At 39.9% G+C, this 20,252-nt stretch overlaps 1 protein-coding gene across 5 annotated transcripts in view; it reads left to right on the top strand.

Moving 5' to 3' along the window:
* LOC131223691 (uncharacterized) overlaps nucleotides 1–19,979 on the top strand; it is a 73,435-nt gene extending 53,456 nt beyond the window's left edge. For 2 of the 5 annotated variants that reach the window (XM_058219158.1, XM_058219156.1), the window contains 4 exons: nucleotides 7,602–7,690; nucleotides 7,799–7,877; nucleotides 9,397–9,444; nucleotides 19,731–19,979. In XM_058219158.1, coding sequence (XP_058075141.1) covers nucleotides 7,602–7,690; nucleotides 7,799–7,877; nucleotides 9,397–9,444; nucleotides 19,731–19,811 — 297 coding nt within the window. In that variant the 3' untranslated portion in view covers nucleotides 19,812–19,979. Of the gene's footprint in view, nucleotides 1–7,601; nucleotides 7,722–7,798; nucleotides 7,878–9,396; nucleotides 9,445–19,730 lie in introns of all 5 variants that reach the window. The other 3 variants (XM_058219157.1, XM_058219159.1, XM_058219160.1) reach the window with 3 other exon arrangements.
* The last annotated feature ends 273 nt before the right edge of the window (nucleotides 19,980–20,252 follow it).

A 20,252-nucleotide genomic window follows, 5' to 3' on the forward strand; every position in this document is an offset into this window, starting at 1 on the left:
AATGCCACTGGAACCCACATACCCACATAACTCATATACTATGTGAGTCTTATCTGAAACACTACAATAGTGCCCATACTTCCAACTCAGGTCATTCGACTTGGGTTTCAAAGAGGAAGATTGGGAAGAAGACATTACGTCGGTGGTGTGTGTGTATTGATTGCTAGTACTAAAAAGTAACTAAAAAGTAAACTAAAAACTAAAGTAAAGTAAGAGACTTAAGAGATGGGACTTGAGAGAGAGAGAGAGAGAGAGAGAGAGAGAGAGAGAGAGAGAGAGTTACACATACTTGCACACTTACACTAGTAGTAGTAGAAACTAGAAAGGGAGAGGGAAAAGAAAAGGAGAGAGAGAGAGTTACACACTTACACTAGTAGTAGAAAGGGAGAAGAGGGATAATGGGAATTTTCCCTCTAGCCCACTTGGATTAGAAAATATCAGAATAGATAAACCTTTCTTTCAGGCTTCCCAGTTAGGATAATGGGGTTTTTCCCTCAAGCTCACTTGGATTAGAAAATATGAGAATAGATAACACTCCACCGGAGCTTACAGTGGACCTCTCTCCCTATATGTCCTTGCACAGAGATGGAGGGCTTTCCCCAGTTGGGTGTGTGGATCTCCCTGAAGGCAGCAGAACCAGCAGTGATAGTGAGGACTCTCCTCCAGAATCGGACCTCCAAGAGAATCTGAAGAATCACCAGGAACATGACAGTCTCCTCCCAAATTCCCTACCTCCTCAGGACCCCAACAGGCTGGTGGAACAATTGAATCTAGAAACCTCCCTCAGTCCAGACTATCTTCTAAGATAGGAAAGAAGAGAGCAGGGGGTAGAAAATATGCTAAACCAGGGATAGGGAATCCAGAAAAATGGGGTGGAAGGCTGAGAAGGCTGAAGAGGAGGGCGATCAATTCTGGAAATGTTACCGATGGATAGCACGCTCATTTGGAATGCTCGAGGGGTAGCCAACGCTGCTACTCTTAGAACAGCTACCAGAATCGTTCGTAACCATAATCCCTGGTGTATTGCCATTCTGGAACCTATGTCTAGGAAGGAAAGAAGAGTGCAAGTGGGTCTAAAGCTGGGCTTCCACTCTTCTTTCTCCAATGTGGTCGATGGTGGAAAAATCTGGTTCTTCCACAACAGTAACTTAAACGTCTCTGCTGTGCAACGATCCAACCTGATGATTTCATTTTTTATTCCAGTGCAAAATTCCTATCAAACTTTCCACCTATCTCTTGTGCATGCTAAGTGTTCCAGAGTCCAAAGGAGAGCTCTTTGGGAAGATCTTGCCTCTTTGGCAAGAAGCACCACAGGTCCTTGGGCAGTGGGTGGAGACTTCAACACAGTTCTATCAACCTCAGAAAGATGGGGTAGCAGGAACCAAGATCCAGGCAGCTCCACAGAATTTGCCAAGGCGCTGGAACTTGCTGGTCTGATGGACGCGTGCTTCAGCGGTAACAGATTCACCTGGTGTAACAACCAAGCTGGCAACGCGTGGGTATGGGCGAGACTGGACAGAGTCTTATGCAATGGGGAACGGGTCAATTCATTTCCCCATTTCCATGTGAAGCATCTGCGTCATGTTAGCTCTGATCACTCTCCTGTCTTGCTTTCTTTCCCCATGGCCACCCAGTCGTCTGCGAAACCTTTTTGATTTCAGCATATGTGGCTCCTTCACCAAGGATATTCTCAAGTGATTAGAAATGCCTGGGATGAAGACTTGTCAGACCAGCCCATGATCAACCTCATGCTCAAAATCTGCAAAGTGAAAAATCATCTAAAGGAGGGGAACAAAAATGTGCTTGGCAATATTTTCCAGCAACTAAAAACAGCGGAGCAGAACCTCCTCCTTTTGGAAACACAGGCCCAGATCGGTCCACAAGAAATCAGCCAATCTGAGTTAACAAAGGCAAGAAAACGCTTGGAGGAATTGGAGCCGGCCAAGGAAATCTTTTGAAAACAGAGATCTCGCAACAATTGGCTCTAAGAAGGAGACCGAAACAAGAAATTCTTTCACATGTCAGCCACGGATAAAATCGGAAGGGCCGGTATTGAAGAAATTCAGCTGGAGTCAGGAGAGACGACTACTGATCCAAAGCTGATAAAGGAAGAAGCGGTGAAGTACTTTTCCAATCCATTTTAGTCAGAAAGCTGCTCTCAACCTGATAGTGTATTCAATGCCATTCCCAATCTCATATCTGATGCATATAACAGGCAGCTGTTGCGTATCCCCTCGACAAAAGAAGTTAGGCACGCAGTGATAGCCCTCCCATCAAACAGTGCTCTTGGGCCAGATGGCTTTTCTGGTGCATTTTTTGCCAGCAGTTGGAAGATTGTTGGGCCAGAAATCCACAGGGCAGTAGTTCAGTTTTTCCAAGGTGGCCCCATGCCCCAAAAATATTTTTAAATTTTCATCCCATAATGCCTTTGCAACTGCGTGTACAAAATCTTCTCGAAGATTATTGCGGATAGACTGGCTGCAGTGCTTACCAAGCTAATCTCGCTGGAACAAGGGGCTTTTGTTAGAGGCCGCTCGATTGCTGAAAGTATTGCTTTGGGACGAGATTTTTAGAGAAATTGAACGTAAAGTTCATGTCGGGAATCTTATACTAAAATTGGACATGGAAAAGGCCTACGATAGGTTGGAATGGGACTTCTTCAAAAAAGTGCTTGCGTATTTCAGCTTTTCTCAAGCCTGGATACACATGGTAGAAAAATGTTGGAACAACAATTGGTTTACGGTCCTCATCAACGGCGATGGAGCGGGTTTCTTTAAATCGTCTAGAGGGCTGCACCAAGGGGATCCTCTATCCCTTAGCCTTTTTATTATAGCTGCAGAGGTGTTGAGTAGAGGCTTCTCGGCTTTGATCGACAGCGGAAGATGTCAACCGTTCAAGCTAAAACAAAGCTGCAAACAACTCACCTTTTATATGCAGACGACACGGTCCTATTCCTAAACGGTGGTAGCACTTCCCTGAAAGCTGTCTAAAAATTTCTCTCCACTTACCAAGCCGCATCAGGTCAGAGGATAAACTATAAGAAAAGCTGTTTCCATCATTCTTCCAAGCTCCCTATCAACAGAACCTGAAATATCTAGCGAATCCTTGGGATCCCCAGCTCTTCAGCAGCCTTCATCTATCTTGGGATCCCCTTGGTTAAAGGCAGGGCCAGGATTTCAGCCTATCAGCCATTGCTGGACAAAATAGAGGGCAAAATCCAAGGTTGGAAGGCCAGAATTCTATCTCAGGCTGGTAGGTGCACCCTCATCAATCATGTTCTTTGCGGTATCCCCATTCATGCGATGTCTGCGGCCATTATCCCATCACAAATCCTAGCCAGGATGGAATCATGTTTTGCAAATTTCTTCGGGGGCTGGCATGAAGGTAAAGGGAAATGTCATTGGTTGAAATGGAACAAAATAACCATGCCAAAAGAAGAAGGTGGTCTCGGCATAAGAAAATTAAAAGAAGTTATGATAGCTCTCAGATTGAAAATGGCGTGGACGGCAAAATTTAGCACCAACAGCAGCCTTTGGGCAGAATTCGTCTCATCCAGATATGGTCCTCTCCAATCGTCTTCGGCATCCATCCCCTCAGCCAGCGCGTCGCCCCCTGGAAGAGTATCTTCAATCTATCCCCAATTCTGGACAGAAACTTGCACTGGCATGTGGGTAAAGGAGCTTTCAACGTCTAGCAGAACAACTGGACGGGCTAAGGCCCGCTAGCTGACTGGGCATCCCATCTGATTCCTGAAGATATGCTCTAGATGTCCATTAGTGACGTTCTCACCCCGGAAGGTATAAACCCTCACTCGTCTGCTATTGCGCTCCTCCCTTCAGGGGTGGTGGATCACATAAACCAGGTTGGTTTTTGCATCTCTGATCAACCTGACCACCTATTTTGGCCACATGATCGTTCAGGCATTTTCTCCGCCAAATCAGGGTGGGTCATTTGCAGGGCAAGTGGACAGGAAAAATCCCGGGCCAAGTGTATATGGGATTTGAAAATTCCCTTCAAAATTTCCATTTTTCTTTGGAGATTACTCCAAGGAGCCATTCCAGTCGAGGACAGGATCCAAATGAAAGGGATCTCTCTTGCGTCCAGATGCATCTGTTGTGATGAAGTGCAGGATTTCTCGCCCCAGACTGAATCGTTAGGCCACCTTTTTATCAGAGGGACTTTGGCAACCAAAGTGTGGAAGGTGTTCAGCGACATTTTCGATCTTCAGATCCATTCCCACTCCTCGATAGGGAACAAATTCTCTGTTTGGTGGCAATCCCTTCTTCCTGGTGGCTGCCCGTCCTACCTTCATCGAATTACCCCTTGTCTGATTGTATGGGAAATTTGGAAATCAAGGAATTCAGCCAAATTTGATGGCATCAGGCCGAACATTGGTACGGTCGTCAATCACATCAAATGGTTGCTAACTAATATTAGTACCAGGCTTCCTTGCCCCAACCCATCCAGAATCACTCAACGCCTAATATACCGAAATCTAGGGATCTCAGCCACTCCTCCCTTTCCTAAGAATTTCCAAATCGTTAAATGGTCCAGGCCAACCGCGGGCTGGGTTAAATTCAATGCGGACAATGCAACTTCAGGGAACCCAGGGCCGTCTGGGGGCGGTGGCCTCTGTAGGAACTCAACTAGAAATTTCCTCTTTGCCTTCTATTCAGGATATGGGGAAGGCACTAATAACAGGCAGAACTACGTGCTCTTCATGATGCTATGGTAATCAGTGTTTCCCTTGGTTTTCAACAAGTTGTTATTGAATCTGACTTGCGGTTCGTGGTGGAGGGCTTCAGGGGCAGCTCAAATCTCGCTTGGAAATGGAAATATTGGTTATCAAGAATTGAGGGCCTTAAGAAGAAGGGCCTTTTCTCTATTTCCCTCATTCCTAGAGAAGGGAACGGGCCGGCTAACGGCCTCGCTAGAGAAGGTGCAGCTAACCAAGGGAACATTTTGTTGGATAATGTGAAAGACCTTCCTCATTATATTAGGGGCTTGTATCTCCTTGATAAAGTGGGGCTGGGAGCTATTAGGGAAACATGATGTTCTCTCCAGTTGCCAGTCAATTTTGGAGATTGTATATTGATATGATAGGCGGCTAGGCTTTTCTTTTTGTTTGCCTTGGGGCCGCCTGAATCTCATTGTAATTTCTCTTTGGATATATATACATCCTTAAAAAATTAAAAAATAAATTTAAAAAAAAAAAGGAGAAGAGGGAAAAGAAAAGGGGAGAGAGAGAGAGAGAGAGAGAGAGAGAGAGAGAGAGAGAGAGAGAGAGAGAGAGAGAGAGAGAGTTGTTACACTTACAAGTTACACTTAAAGTAAAAGAGAGGGGAGAGAGAAAGATTTACACATAAACACAATTACAATTACAAATATACAAAAAAACAAATTCTTCACTTTTGCCTTGACCCTTGAGTCTTGACTCTTGATTCTAGAATATTGTAGACTTGTAAATTGTGTTGTTGTAACACTAACTTGTAACTTGTAAGTAATAAAGTAACAAACTGAAAAAAAATAAAAAAATTGTTAGAACTTAGAACTTGGATATAATTATGAAACTTTAAGAGAGAATGAGATAGGAACTAGAAAGAGAGAGTAGTGGGCGTGTTGTGTGAATATGATTATGAATTTATGATCTTTATAACTTGGAAAAATTAGAAACTAGAAAGAGAGTTAAATAGATGGAGCTTGGTTTTCTTGTCTCTTGAATCTTAAATCCTTGTAGTTGTAGTTGTCCCTTGATTGAAACTTCAAACTTGAAAAAAATATGGATAGAGTGGAGCTTGGGGCTTGGAATTATGTAAGAGAGAGTGTAAGAGAGCTAAATAGAGATAGAGAGAGTTTGAACTTTGAGTGCATGTAGGAGTGTTTAAAATCCCTTTTTATAGAGAAAAAAATCAAGATTTTTTTTTTTTTTTCCAATGGTCAGATTTCTAACCGTTGGCAAATATGCGATCGCATACATCACATATGCGATCGCATATTATCGCACATGTGGCATATGTGATCGCATATGTGTAGTAATCGCATATGCGATTTCTGCACATGTGTGCACATATGCGAATGTGCAATCGCACATGACAACACTGCGTATAGACACACATGCGTGCATCGAAAGGGAGAGAGGGGGGGATGGATGGGTTGGGTTGGTTGTTGCAGGAAGAAGAAGAACGAAAGAAGATGGGTGGGGAAGGAGATAAGGGAAAGAAGAGACTGTTACCTTGAATCGAAGACAACGAAAGATGGATAGTTGTGGAACTGCTCCACGTAGGTCTCACACCCTGTCCAATATCTGGAGATGCAAGAAGGCTTTCTCACAAAGCCATAGATGATTTTCTCGTATTTTTTTTATTTTCTCAAAAACTTGGGTTGAGCTTGGACGCCCCCCCTTCTACCTTTTATATATTCAAATTCAGAAATTACAAAATTGCCACTCTAGTTCAAATAAAGTGGTCCACATAATATTAAGCAATCTAAAACACTAATATCCAATCTAAAACGTTTAATATGTCCAAAATAAATACTAAACTAGAAAAAAAAAAATGGACTCAAAGTTCAGAATCTGGTGGTCCAAAAGAACCAACGGTCCGATCATCATGATCTGACGGTCTGATGGGCCCGTGGACGAAATTCAATGGTAAAAAACTCTAATGAAAGCAACCCACATGCATCTTCCTAGTATGGGGTCTTCCAAATGCATGAATCATGCATGTTGGGTCTTCAATGTAGCCCGATGGGTCCTGCTTAGCAATCGTCTAGCAATAGCGAAACTGGGGCTCCAATAAGGGTCTTCCCCCTTCGCTGGCAGACACGGTAGGATGATGCTTTGATATCCTCATCAGTGCAAAGCCTTGGAAACATAATAGTTTTGAGAGGTGCAAGATTCCATACATGTAGAGTTGTAGACCCCATGATTCACCGGTCTAGTCAGTTGAGCTGATGGGCCCAACTGTGAATGGGGGATGATGAAAAGGTCTCCCAGATTGGAACCCTTCTATTAGTGTCCTAAATGGACAAGTAAAAAAAATTACAGAAAGTGTCTGCACTTGATGGATAATTGGCAGAAAATCAGATGGCCAGGACCTTGCAATCCCCCTTCCAGGACAGGACCCATGAGATCAATGCTCTGGATCACTGAATCATGGAACTGACATGTACATGATCATGCACCACAGTTTGAGCTTCAGCACCATATAATTTCTGACAAGTTGATAGAGCACGTGATGTTTCTGCTCACTGCAGTCTCTCACAGGCTACCTTGCTGAGGCATCCTTCTGGTTGTTTCCCAGATAGGTAGATCCTAATCCTTTGATCAGGGCCCTGCAAATATATGGTTAAAGAAATTACACTGTGTGCATTCAATTAATAAATGAAGAAGGTTTGAATGGGTAGGATCTTCTCTTTCATGGCAGAACCCATTAGTTCAATGATCTGGATCACCAGGCGATGGGCTCAACATGTACAGAACCATGTGCTCCAGTAACCTATACATTTGCTGAGCCTCAGGCACCCTATAATTCCTAACTAGTAGATACAACACATGATGCTGTCTATACTGTTACATATTCATGATCTGGGGTCTCTTACAGGCTACAGAGCTAAGGCATCCTTCTGGCTGTGCTACGATTATTTCTATTCGTGGAAGAGGGTGGCGCTGGTTTGGTACTCTCATTACCATGTATGTGCTTTATTCATTTCCCTTGCTAAGAGTGAGTTGCGGATTTTATCAAATTACCTAAGCAAGACTTACATGGAATTAATTGACAGATTTTTCTCCTGTTTTCAGACTTTTATGCCTCTTAGGCGGGTATCTACTTGTTGGAACAGTTTATCGGTATTTTTTCCTCGGAGTTCGTGGTATAGAAGTATGTTTCTTCTTATTATTATGTTCCCTTTCTTAGTAATCTGTATTTGCTGTCTTGCTGTCTTTCTGACTTGGCCAGTTCACAATTGCAATTTTTTATTGGACTGCATCTCACTATTTACATCATCTCCATTTTTTGTTCATGTTTGGTCTTTTCATTGTTTTATTTCTCTGCTGATTTTGGAAATCCGTTATCTACTTCTACATTTCCTTTTTTGCGGTTTATATATTTTGATGCTATATACTGGTGCAAGATGGATTTCTAAGTCTGGTTACTACAAAGATGGGAAGAAATGGAAAAGCGATTTGTAACTAATGATTGCTGGCATTGCTCACCCTCCTTTCTTTTCCATGATTGGTTGGCCATTGTACCTGGAAATGGAAACGGATGGTTGGGAGCATTTCCATTTCCTTCTAAAATCTGATGTAATTGCATCAAATGATGATGCCATATCTGTTTGATGGAAATGGATCTAGAGCCGTTGATTTCAAAATTATAACCATTGGAAGAATTAGCCATTGAAAGAAAAAGAAGAAACAATTGTGTGTGGAGTAGAAGTGCTGGAAAAAAAAAGTGCAGCATTTTGATAATTTTAAAGACAAGTCATCAATTATATTTTCTTAGGGGCTATGTTTCTTTAAAATAAAAATAGAGAGAAATCTGGCTATTCTAAAAACCTGGGAAGTCTCTCACCCAGATTTCTGTCCTATAATGTTTTTTATTTTTATTTTTATTGTTGGTAACAAATGGAAAAATAAAAAATAAAAAATTAACCAGAGGATTGAAAATGGAGCTTACTTTGTTGCCTTTCTTAGGAGCTGGTGTTTTGAACCTTGGATGGTAATGGCCGTATCAACTGCCTGCTGCACTGTTTAAAGAGAGAAAGGGAAACGAACAAGATAAGGAGCAATTAAAGGGGCTGTTTGTCTTATAAGACAATCATTTTACCAGTTGCATTCCTGATATGGACATGGAAATTGATTTATTTAGGTTTTTGGTGGAATGTCAACATGTTTTTTTTGTGGAAATGGAAAGTGATGGAAATTCGTAATGCATTTTCATGGAAATGGGACATTTCCAAAGACTCGCAAACAGCTGAAACATGGCGTTTCCGTGGAAATTGATTTCCTATATTTTCCCAAAATGGGCCTTAAGTTGGCTTTCAGTTTTCTATATTTGCTTGAATTGTTTGGCAATTAGAAGAATAGTTTTGCCAGGAAACTTAAGAGTAGGGAGGGTTGGAATCCACTTGAACCAAGGGCTGAAATTTCACGGGGGTTTAGAGTCTATATTCAAGGGACTTCTATTGTTATATTTTTCAGTTTTCCTACAGATTTTCAGCTGGAGTCGTGATGATCACATTTTTTTGTTGATTTCATTGTTATTTTACTCATCGTTGTCATAGCCTTGTACCAGCTATTTGGGGTAGATTCACTCCCAGTCACATGTTTATGTATATTGTCTTTGTTTACTGTTTGGAGTAGTTTCAAATTTTATATTTATCTTCCCTTTTCTCCAGGTTGTTCCAAATTTGGAGTTTTGGCTCAGTTTACCACGAAAAGCTCAGGTACGTTTCAATCATGACCTTTCAAATGACCAACACTGAAGCACTTCTCTTTTCCCTTTTTCTCCTTACAATGTTGACAATGTTCTGATACAATCACATCTATTGCTGTGTTACCGCATCTTCCCTAGTTATTGCATGTACACCTTTTTAGAGAGAGACTATAGAAAGCACATTTTGTAAACATAATTGTTTCTAAATTGTGTGCTCTTGTGATTACCAGAACGCAGCCCCCAGCCAAAAAAAAAAAAACCTATTAATCCCCTATCTCTGGGGGAAATAATACTGACCAGGGTATATGTATAGTATGGTAAGGTTCTTAATTTGTAAAACTGGGGCATGGTTCAGTGATCCAATCTATCGATCTAAGGGGCATCATAGTGGATGGACAGCCCTGAAAATCTGCTTGATGGGGAAATCCTAACCCTTTAATTGGTTTGATTGAATGCAAATAAATGGTTTAAGATAAGAAATGCAATGGTCTTGATGCATCCATGTTTAGGATGTAAATTTAGTTGTATTCTTTGCTGCGTTGTTTTCTGAGCAGCTTTTAAAAAATAAAATAAAAAATAAAAAATCAGACCTATTACCCTCCAAAAAAAGGGGGTCTCCAACCTCTCGAAGCCAAAGATTGGATGGTTAGGATCTTCCTTTTAGAGAATAAAATAGCCATTTTATCACTCTTTTTTCTTATGTGGGTAAACTTTATGTTTAGGAAGGTTTTGGTCCATCAAGTGTGATACTATATGGTCTATGCTTAAGTAAAAACTACTAAATGTGCTCCTTTTGCCTTATTCTTCCTTTTATTTCTATCAATTCTTATAGTAATAGAACCCTAGGCCTATCTTTGGAGCTTTTCGACATTCATACCTCGTCTTTCCTTCCCTTCTCCTTTTCATCTTTGCTATTTTCGCATTGTGAGTCTAGATCTTTAATTGCATGATTTAGTGGTCTTCTGTATGTTTTTCGATTCTATGTCAAGGACATCTATGATTTTCTTAGTTGGATAATTTGTCCTGTATGTGGAGAGCCATCTCATGTGTAGTAAGTTTGATTTTATGTAATCTCAAATCTGCACTAGATTTTAGCAACCTGCTTTTGTTTGTATGTAATCTGTGTCGGCTAAGGAGAATGCCTCAACCCACCCAGTTTCGAGAAATGGCTCCAGTAACCGCTGCATGGGTGGGCTTAAGTGATCGTCCTTCTTTTATAATGCGCCAAATCTCAACTTCATGCGGAGAACTTTGTGAGTCAAAAGCCCTTAGTCTAATTGAGTGAAAACCACATTGAAGACGGAGTTCCCGACTCAATACTCACCACATTCATTTGTTTATTAGCAACTTCTAATTTTCTATTGCTTATTTTCTTTTGTTTATTTTCACATTACTGAAAATCTGATTCCAAGGATTTTATTTCCTGCTAAGTAGAGACCATGTGTGGACATGGATAAAGAAGGTCCCTCACCCACTCCTCCATCATCGAGACCCTTGTCTGAATTTTGGGAGAGACCATTTTAGAGTCAAAGTTATTCATTCTTTGTCTATTTCCACGTAGAACTAGCTTAGGCTCTGTTTTGGATTCACTAAAATATAAATTATGGAAACATCATTTCCATGAAACTAGCATTTCCATTGTTTGTTTTTGTAAATTTGTTGGAAATGTCGTTTCCATTTCCTGAAAAATGTTCCTTTTTTGTTTCCTTGCCTAGACTTAGGAACGCCATTTCCAAGAAATTGAGGGAAATATGAGAAAATGACCTCTTTCATAAAGTACCCCACATGGTGGTCACATGTGCCATTGCTCCTCCTAAGTACCCTGCATGTGCAACCGCCTAACATGTGCCATGTGTGCCACGTGGTCGTTGCTTATCTTTAAGAGCTTCGTATGCGTGACAAATGCTAGTGTGCAAAATATGCAACATGTGCCACCAACCACCTTCATGTGCCCCACGTACAAATGTCCATTCGAGTGCCCACATGTGTCATTATGCCACATGTGCTACAATCTATCTTAAAGCATCATACACATGCCAATGTGCCACATGTGCAACATGTAAAACCACCCATCGTCAAGTGAGCCGATGTGCCACATTGCAACATGTGCTACCCTCATCTTTAAGCATCCCACATGTGTAAATGTACCACATGTGCCGCCATGCATCTTTAATTTTTCCACATGTGCCGCAATTCCCTTTTGTCTTCGAGTAAAATTTTCATGAAAAAATTGGATTTTCCTTTTTACTTTTTTTTTTTTTAATAACAGATTTTGGAGCAATGATTTATTTTTTTTTCAACAAAATCATCTTGAAGAAAATAAAGGGGAACACATTTTGATTTCTCTTTATTTTCTAGAAATGGTGTTTCTTGATAAACACCATTTTCCTATTTTAAAAAATCTACAAATTCAAACAGACCCTTAATGATTCTCTAGCCATCCACGGGATTTTAAATCTAAAAAATCAGGCTAGTGGCGATTACTTTTGATTTTTTATTTTTTTTCTTCTTTTTATTACACCTGATATCTTCGAGTGGGCGGTGCCCATTTGTTTCATAAGTGTAATAGGGTTTTAAAGTCCTCATATGATGGTAAATTGAGTGAGTGTTTTAGGCTTAAAAAGTTGGGTCTACAGTTGTTTGTGGTTATAGAAATTTTGACATGAATATCATCAATGAAATAAAGCTTTAGTAGAAAGGGAGAAAGGAGAAAGGGGGAAGAAGAGAGTGGAAAATAAGTGAGAGGAATTAAGAGTGAGAAAGAGAGAGAAAAGAGGAGAGAGTTTAGGCAAAGAGACTATTGTGTTAGCGTAAATGACTAACATCACTTATATTATGAGGAACAAAACATATGATACTCCACATGATTAAAATTGCCTCACATTCACATATCTATATACTCCCCCTCAAGCTGGAGCATTATCAATCATGCCCAGTTTGTAACACGTGTAGCCGATGATGATGACTAGTCCCCTTGGTTAAAAAGTTAGCAAATATCATGCAATACCACTTTTTTCACAAATAAAATAGCAATTGACCTTGATATTCTTTGTGTGTTCATGATAAGCCGGATTAGAGAAGATGTGAATCATGGAAAAATTATCACAATGAAGTTCCATGGGTGAAGAAACTAGGAGACCTAAATCAACAAGGTCATCTACCAAAGAAGTCCATATACACCAAAAGCCGTAGCCCTATATTCAGCGTCCACACTAGAGCAGGCCCCAACAAATTGTTTTTTGATTTCCCATTTGACTAGATTCCCAGCAACTAAGGTGCAATAACAAGAAGTCGAGTGACAATTGGAAAGAAAGCCAGCCCAATCCGTATTCTTTTAGGCCTAAACATGAAGATAATGATGCTTGGGATAGAGAATCCCCTGAGTACGCGTTGAGTAGCATAAGTACTAGTGTGGGGCGCATGCATGAACTGACTTACTTCGTTAACTGCATAAGCATTATCAGGATGAGTAATGGTCAAATAGATGAGTTTTCTAACTAATCATTGATACAAGCCGACATCAACTAAAGGTAGGGCTGTCAACGGGCCGGGCCTGGCGCAGGTCTCGGCCTGGATTTTGAACTGTTTCACGCCAGGCCGTCGGGCTGGCCCTATTCAAAATTCTGATTTTTTAGGCCCGAGCCTGGCCCATTGACACCCGTAACTACAGGTTCACCACTATCATGTTGTAGGTGGTGATTCTGCTCAATGGGAGTGTTAACAGGTGAGCTCCAAGAAAAACTTCATCATCTACTCCATGGAGTGGCGAGAAAAGAATGGAGGCAATCGATCACGTATGACAAGATCTCAACACAGGGAAAAAGGGAAACAGATAGAAACCAACAATGGGAATGAAGAGGGAATTGGAGAGGAAGATGGGATGGGTAAAGGGCTACCGGAACAATAGAGTAAAGGATTGAAGGGAGGGGTTAAAGGGCTACTGGAACTTCCAAAACTGTACATGGAAGGTTTTCCAGGGGGGTGGCTGTTGGTGAACTTCGAGAGAGTTTTTGGACATGTGGGCAAGGTAATGGAGGTGGTCATTCCACGTGAATGGAATTTCCCTAACATTCGTGGCTTTGCATTTGATAGGGTGCACTTGGAGGAGAAGATCAAAACGGCAGCGTAGATGTGAAAAGATGAGAGTTTTGGAGGAAAGAAGCTTCTCGTCCGGAAAGCCCAATATGATCCAGAGAGGAGGAATAGAGAAGGGGCCGGATGGATAGAGGAGAGATAGAGAACGGGAAAACAATGATGGGAAAGTGGAGGGCAACTACATCGATCATGCAGGAGGCTCATTCAACGTTAAACGGGTTGAGTGTGGGCAGATCTTATAAACAGGCAGTGATCAATAGCCGAAGTCAGGAAACTACCAAAATCTCAGACAGAAGAATCCAAGATGACAGAGGAAAAGGGGGTTTGGAGGACGGACCAGAAGTATGTATCCATAAGAAGGTGCTTGAGGATTCAATGAAATCCTTTGCATTCACTTTCATATTTATGATCAGATTGGGAGCTTCTGAGCCAGAAATGGAGGAATGGTTGGAGCAGAATTGCAGTGCGGTCAATGAGGAGGACACAGTAATGGAGAGGCTGAAGGAGGACATCATGCTGGTCTCTTTAAGCTCTCAAGAGGATGCAGACATTGTGTTCTTAGGATATAATCCATATAGGGATGCCATGGTGAAGAAAATACAAAGATGGGAAGAATGGTCTATATTAGGATGAGAGGAGCACTGGTACCAGTTCTGGGGAATTCCAATGGAATCGTGGATGACTGAAGTTTTCAAGGAAATGGGGGCTTTCATCGGCACAGTTATGACGATAGATCCTCACATGGAAGATAGCCTGGAACTTCGGTTTGCTAGGATTCAAATCGGGAAGGAAAAGCAAGTATCAAGCTTGGAGAATATTAGAATCAGAGTCAGAGAGGCTTCCATATGGGTGAGAGTGCTACAGGAACCAGAAATATGGCCGGAGGAAACCAGAAAAAATGGGACCAGTTCGTCAATGGCAGAACAACAGAGAAAGGATGTATTGATTGCCGCTATCAGAACACAATATTTTTAGTTTTGCCTCGAATAGATTAGCAACCATCGTATGAAAAATCTGAAAAATGTAGAAGACCTCATCCTTAAATTTCATAAGATAAGACCCAAGTAGTGCGGGTTCAATTATCAATGAAGGAAAAAATAACATTGGTAACCAAAAGCAGAGGTACCTGGAGAGGGACCCCAAACATTAGAATAAATAATGGCAAAGGCGCATCTCATTTTCCATTAGTGCTAGTGGGGTAAAAACAACGAGAATGTTCAGCGCTAGAGTGGTGGGATAAAAAAGAACAAGAATGTTTAGCAAGCTGGCATGTTTCACAAAATAGTTCACTCATACTCCTAGACCTAAACAAAAGGGGAAGCAATAGCTTCTGACTATTAATCGGACTGTGTCCAAGCGATGCCAGTACACAATTCTATTAGTAGTTGACTTGACGAGGTTAGAAGCCTAGAAGGCTGATCAAAGATCATTCAAAGGTTGAAAGAGATAGAGCCACCCACTGCGTCCGATCAAAGATCATTCAAAGGTTGAAATACATAGAGCCACCCACTCCCTGCTGCACTCACTGCCACCCCCAATCCTCTATCCAATTGTGATGTTGTGAAAAAACACAGTAAGGAGAAGATACAACTGAGAGACCAACTAAGATGACTAACAAATAATAAATTTGAGGATAACTTTAGAATATGAAGAACTCATGACAAGGGTAAAGATGGAGAGAAATTAATGGTTTCCGATTCCTTTAGCATGAGTATAAGAACCATCATCAAATTTTACATTGTCGTCCGATGCAAGCAATGTGGAATGGGAACGAAATTGAGAAGTCATACAGGTCATATGATTTAAGGCGAGGGCGCCAGAACCAATGATCTGGGATAGACCAGCAGAGGAGGACGACACTGGATAAACGAATGTTGATATACCTGACGAAGTAGATGAGACCTCTTCTAGAAGAGCCAGTTGATGATGCAGGTTGAAAATCTCCTTGGTTGTTGTATTTGTGAATACGACTCGAAAATATTTAACTCTGAGACCAATGTTGTCAAAATTGTTATCATATCGCAAATCATAATAGGGGTTGAATCATATTGTAAATCATAAGATTTTTTATGATTTTCCTAAAAATATGGAAAAATATAAATAAATCAGAAAAGAAATAGAAAACTCAGCAATCATCCTTTTGCCATCAATATGCACTAAGTAACACCATGTCCTGATAGTGTTAAAGGATTCCTCTCTTTAATTCATTCAAGAATTTTTCCTTAAAACATACAAGGATCCTTTAATAATTTGTGTTCTTATTAACTTTCTTGTATGTAGAATCATGTTGAAAAAGTGACATTTCTTTCCGTAGACTGAAGAAAAAAGATATTTTGATTTCTAACCTTCATTTTACAATACATACAAGTCAACATGATCGTAACCATCCATAAAAACATTCTAGATAAGTTATACATGAATTTGCTATTTTGACCAGTTAAGAAGTAAGAAATCATTATATATATATATATATATATATATATATATATAAAATTAAAAAAATAATAATAATAAATAAATAAATACGATTTAACGTTGAAGAGAATATATCATTTAATTTCTTATAAAGAACAAAATAAAATAATTTACCTTTTCTAAACAATTCTTTTTTTCTTGTTCTTTTTTTCTTTTTTCTTTTTTGTTGAACAATTTTTTTTCTAAATGATTCTTAAAGCCCCCGCCAATTCAAAAACATAAAATGAAAGCCAAGCGAAACTAGAAGTAGAAGGGAACAAGTATAATTTGAATCATAAATCGTAGGGTTCAAATCATAAAATCGTAAGATTCATATAAAGAGGGATTCAATTCATTTTGCTTGAGATTCAACTCAAATCGTAAATATTTTGACAACGCTATCTGAGACTCATCACGGATGGCATCTGACGCGTCCATAATAGAAACATACGCTTTCTCAGAGGTTGACCAACCTGATCCAACAAGATCCGGAGTATGCTTGGGGTGGCCACAATGAGTAAAATTAATTTGTTACGCTCATTACTAGGCAGTACTCTGGCTTCGACCAAGATCAGGACAGTCCCACCCACATCACCACAACTATGACTACTTGTGGGACGACCCACATCATAGTTAGAACCATCACAGCCCATACTATTGCTACTAGCTCCAGGTTTCTTTCTGCGATTAAACCTACCTTTACCACCATTCCCTCAACTAGGTCTGCTACAACCAGCGATCAACGGGTCAAGTAGAGCAGATCCATTATGAGAACTAGAGACAATATCCAATATCTCTTTATGGTGACTTTCCTCTTGCTGAAGTGAAGAGAAAATAAACCAAGAGAAGGAAGTGGCTCTTGACTAAGAACATGGGGTGCAATTCTCTCATACCAGGAATCAAACCCGGATAGAAGATTTAAGGATTTCTTGCTCTTTAATCTCCACCTAACCTCCTGAGCACAACAAATGGATCACTCTATGGTAGCCTAACTCAAGCCACATCCCATGAAGAGCCGTATAGTAATCGTCCCAAACAAAAATTTACAATCTATTGAGTTAATTGAAACACATGAGCTACATTCTTTGCCTGAGAGTAAGCAGCTGCAGTGGAGTCCCATTTCATAATAAACACACATGCCACTAATTTCAGGCTCTATTGAGTGAAGTAAGCAATCCATAGTATCATATTTCAGCTTCCTAATCTGTATGAGTAGGGTTAGACTTCTTGGACTTTGAAATAGTCTCATCTATATATCCTAACTTCTCCTGGCCTCCAATGAACATACAGGCTAACTTTGACCATGCTAAATAGTTTCCATCTTCAAACTTGATGTTGGAAATATGCAAACTTGAACTATCATTCATTCTGAGAACATATTGCCATCGGAATCATTGAAGAACCTTGAAATATCACTTGCAAGTAGAAAAGTACCCTCCAACTTACTGTGATAACTGTCTGACTACTTTAAACTACAAAAACATAGGCTCAAGATTCTCACAGCTTCCTACACAATGGAACATACACAGCTCTAACATACCACAAGAACTCCGAATGAGAAAATTAGACAAAATGCACCAAAAAAAGCTCAACAAGGGCTCTATGGTAACATTGCTTCACCAATGTTATGATCTCTTAAATCTCAACAAAATGAAATGATTTTTTCTTCCAGAGGTGGCAACTGGTCAACCGCATCTAATCAATGTTAAAAAGTTTCAGTAAAAAAACCACAGAAAAACAGCATGGACACACACACACACACACGCACACACAAAACATGTATCAGACCCCTTTTTCAAGATTTTTGTGTTTCACGCAAAACACTGCCAAATAGTTACCAAATAGTCCTTAAAAAATTGCCATAATTTTTCTAAAATCATTCTCTTCCCAATCTCGTACTTCTCTTCTTTATGGGGTCATTTGCCTGACGTCACCTGTATGGCCTAATGGCCCCTCCAAAGAAACCTTCAATCTGTGTAAGAACATATCCTCTGATACCAAGTAAAAATGGTGGAGGGAGGGAGGGAGGGGCGGGTTAAGACAAAAGGACTATTGCTTAATTATGAGGAACAAAACATATGGTACTCCACAGGATTACAATTGCATATAAACTCACACACAGACAGGTTTTGTTTTGTTTCTAGTTGAGTTAGAAGTGTTTGGATACATGGATTCCATTTGGATATTGTGGATAATGCAATGATTGGCCAGTGATAATTTCTATGATCACTGTAGAGGATAGGATTCCAAAAATGGGGTGTTTGGATAACAAGTGGAATCTTTAAAGTCATTAGACAACTGTTACCTTGTTTCTCGTACTAGAGACCATAGATAAGAATAATGATTATGTGTGGAATCCACATTTCCAAACAGCCCAACTGTCTCACAGTGGAAAACAAATTCCATTTTTGCATGGTTCTATGTACACAAACATGCCCTTAGTTTCCTAGTGATTTACTGGTTGTTAAAGCTTCTTAATATTCCCCATTTATCTATTTGGAGAAATTTTGCATATTGTATTGGTATTTATTTGATTGGAATTCCAATCCTAGAAACTAGTACGTGTAAGCCATCTTTACCTATTTCAGTTTGGGCTTAAGTTCCACTGTGTACAACGTCTGTGCATGTGTGGGTGGTGGGGGGTGACAAGTGGTTCTTAGAAAACTGCTTCTATCAGCGTGGTATGAAGGTTCAAGGTTCTTGTAACCAGTGTTCGAAATATCGGTATCGCGTTACATATCGCATTATAGGGATATAGATACGTATCGGTTATCGTATGGGATATATCAGTTGTATCGTGTAATGTATTGCTGTTGTTGGAAACATCGGGAAACATTGAGAAATTGGTTGAATTTTTCGATGAAACTTCGGTGCTTGTTAAAAAAGACATCAATACACACTTATAAATCAAAACATTATAAAAAACAAGTACACATAATATGTTTTCTTTGTATGGGGTCCTAATCTATGCGTTGTCTAACTAAATTGATGCAAGTATATTCAATATCTATTCATATAATTTATAAACGTAAGAAGACGTGTGGAAACACAAGTGATACATTCAAAAGGAAAAGAAGAATCACTAGATTAGGTTACAGACATGTTTGATGTGGTGTTTGAACACAAAGATCGCAAACGATTTGTGAGAAATTGGGAAATTTTGATTTTTTTTCAATTTTTCGCAACTCGGCCTATCTCCTTCAAATCTCGAAATCGAAGCTCCCCCAATCCATGATTTTTCATGCAGAACATGAAAAATCATGAATTTGTAACAATTTCACACTAATTTAACATGATTTACAGAAAATAAGAGCATTGAAATTCAAAAATGCTCACTAGATCGAACATGTGGGATATATCGCACTACTTGTGCGTTTCGTATCGCACTGGTGGGATACAAGATATATCGTGGGATATATTGGCCGATATCGTTGATATTTAAAACAGTGCTTGTAACCATCCCATTTTATAGACAGACAAACCAGTTTAATGATCAATTTTCCCTTTTTATCTATCCCGTAAGAGTCAGATCCTTCTAAATCAGCATTATGGAGTATGGACATGAACTGATTCCATATAAAGGTTCATTACCCTCAAGTAATTAATATATAATGCTAGTGATGTCTTCTTCATTGTATCTTGTATTTCTTTCAAAGATTGATTATTCATCCATCTGAAAATTTATATGCATTTTCATGCTACAATAATGTACAAGTGTCTGATTTCATTTCATGTTATCCTTTCCAGAGTTTAGTCATGTCTTTGGTGAGAAGATTTAGAAGACAACCTCAAGGCAACAGAAGTACATATACCCAAGCAACCTTCTGAGCAGTACATTTTCATCACATACATGCAAAATTTCATTGGTGGTTTTAGTTTTGGACAACCCTGTGCTGGAAATTTCACATCTGTGGAAGAGAACGACTGTGGCAATAATCCTGTGCGCTGGCCTTCTTCCTCCATCAAAAGATCCGAACCCAAAGCGTCACATTGATGTAGCATTTTTATTTTTTATTTTTATTTAGACTTGTATCAATATAGTAGGAGAGTAGTTCTTTTGGAAATTTTGTAACAGGTTCGCATTCAATGAATGTTACAGTTTCAAAATGATACTACCATTTAGTAGTGTGACTAAGCTAGCACCCTTTGGCAGAATTTCTGCATGTGGGATATCCGAGCCGCACATTAGATGGGCCCCATCATGTGGATGATGTGGTTCAAAATTAGGGTGGCCAACTTTTCAGGTGTGCCACACCTACCAGATTGATG

This window comes from Magnolia sinica, chromosome 13 (assembly GCF_029962835.1).
Source record: "Magnolia sinica isolate HGM2019 chromosome 13, MsV1, whole genome shotgun sequence".
NCBI lineage: Eukaryota > Viridiplantae > Streptophyta > Magnoliopsida > Magnoliales > Magnoliaceae > Magnolia > Magnolia sinica.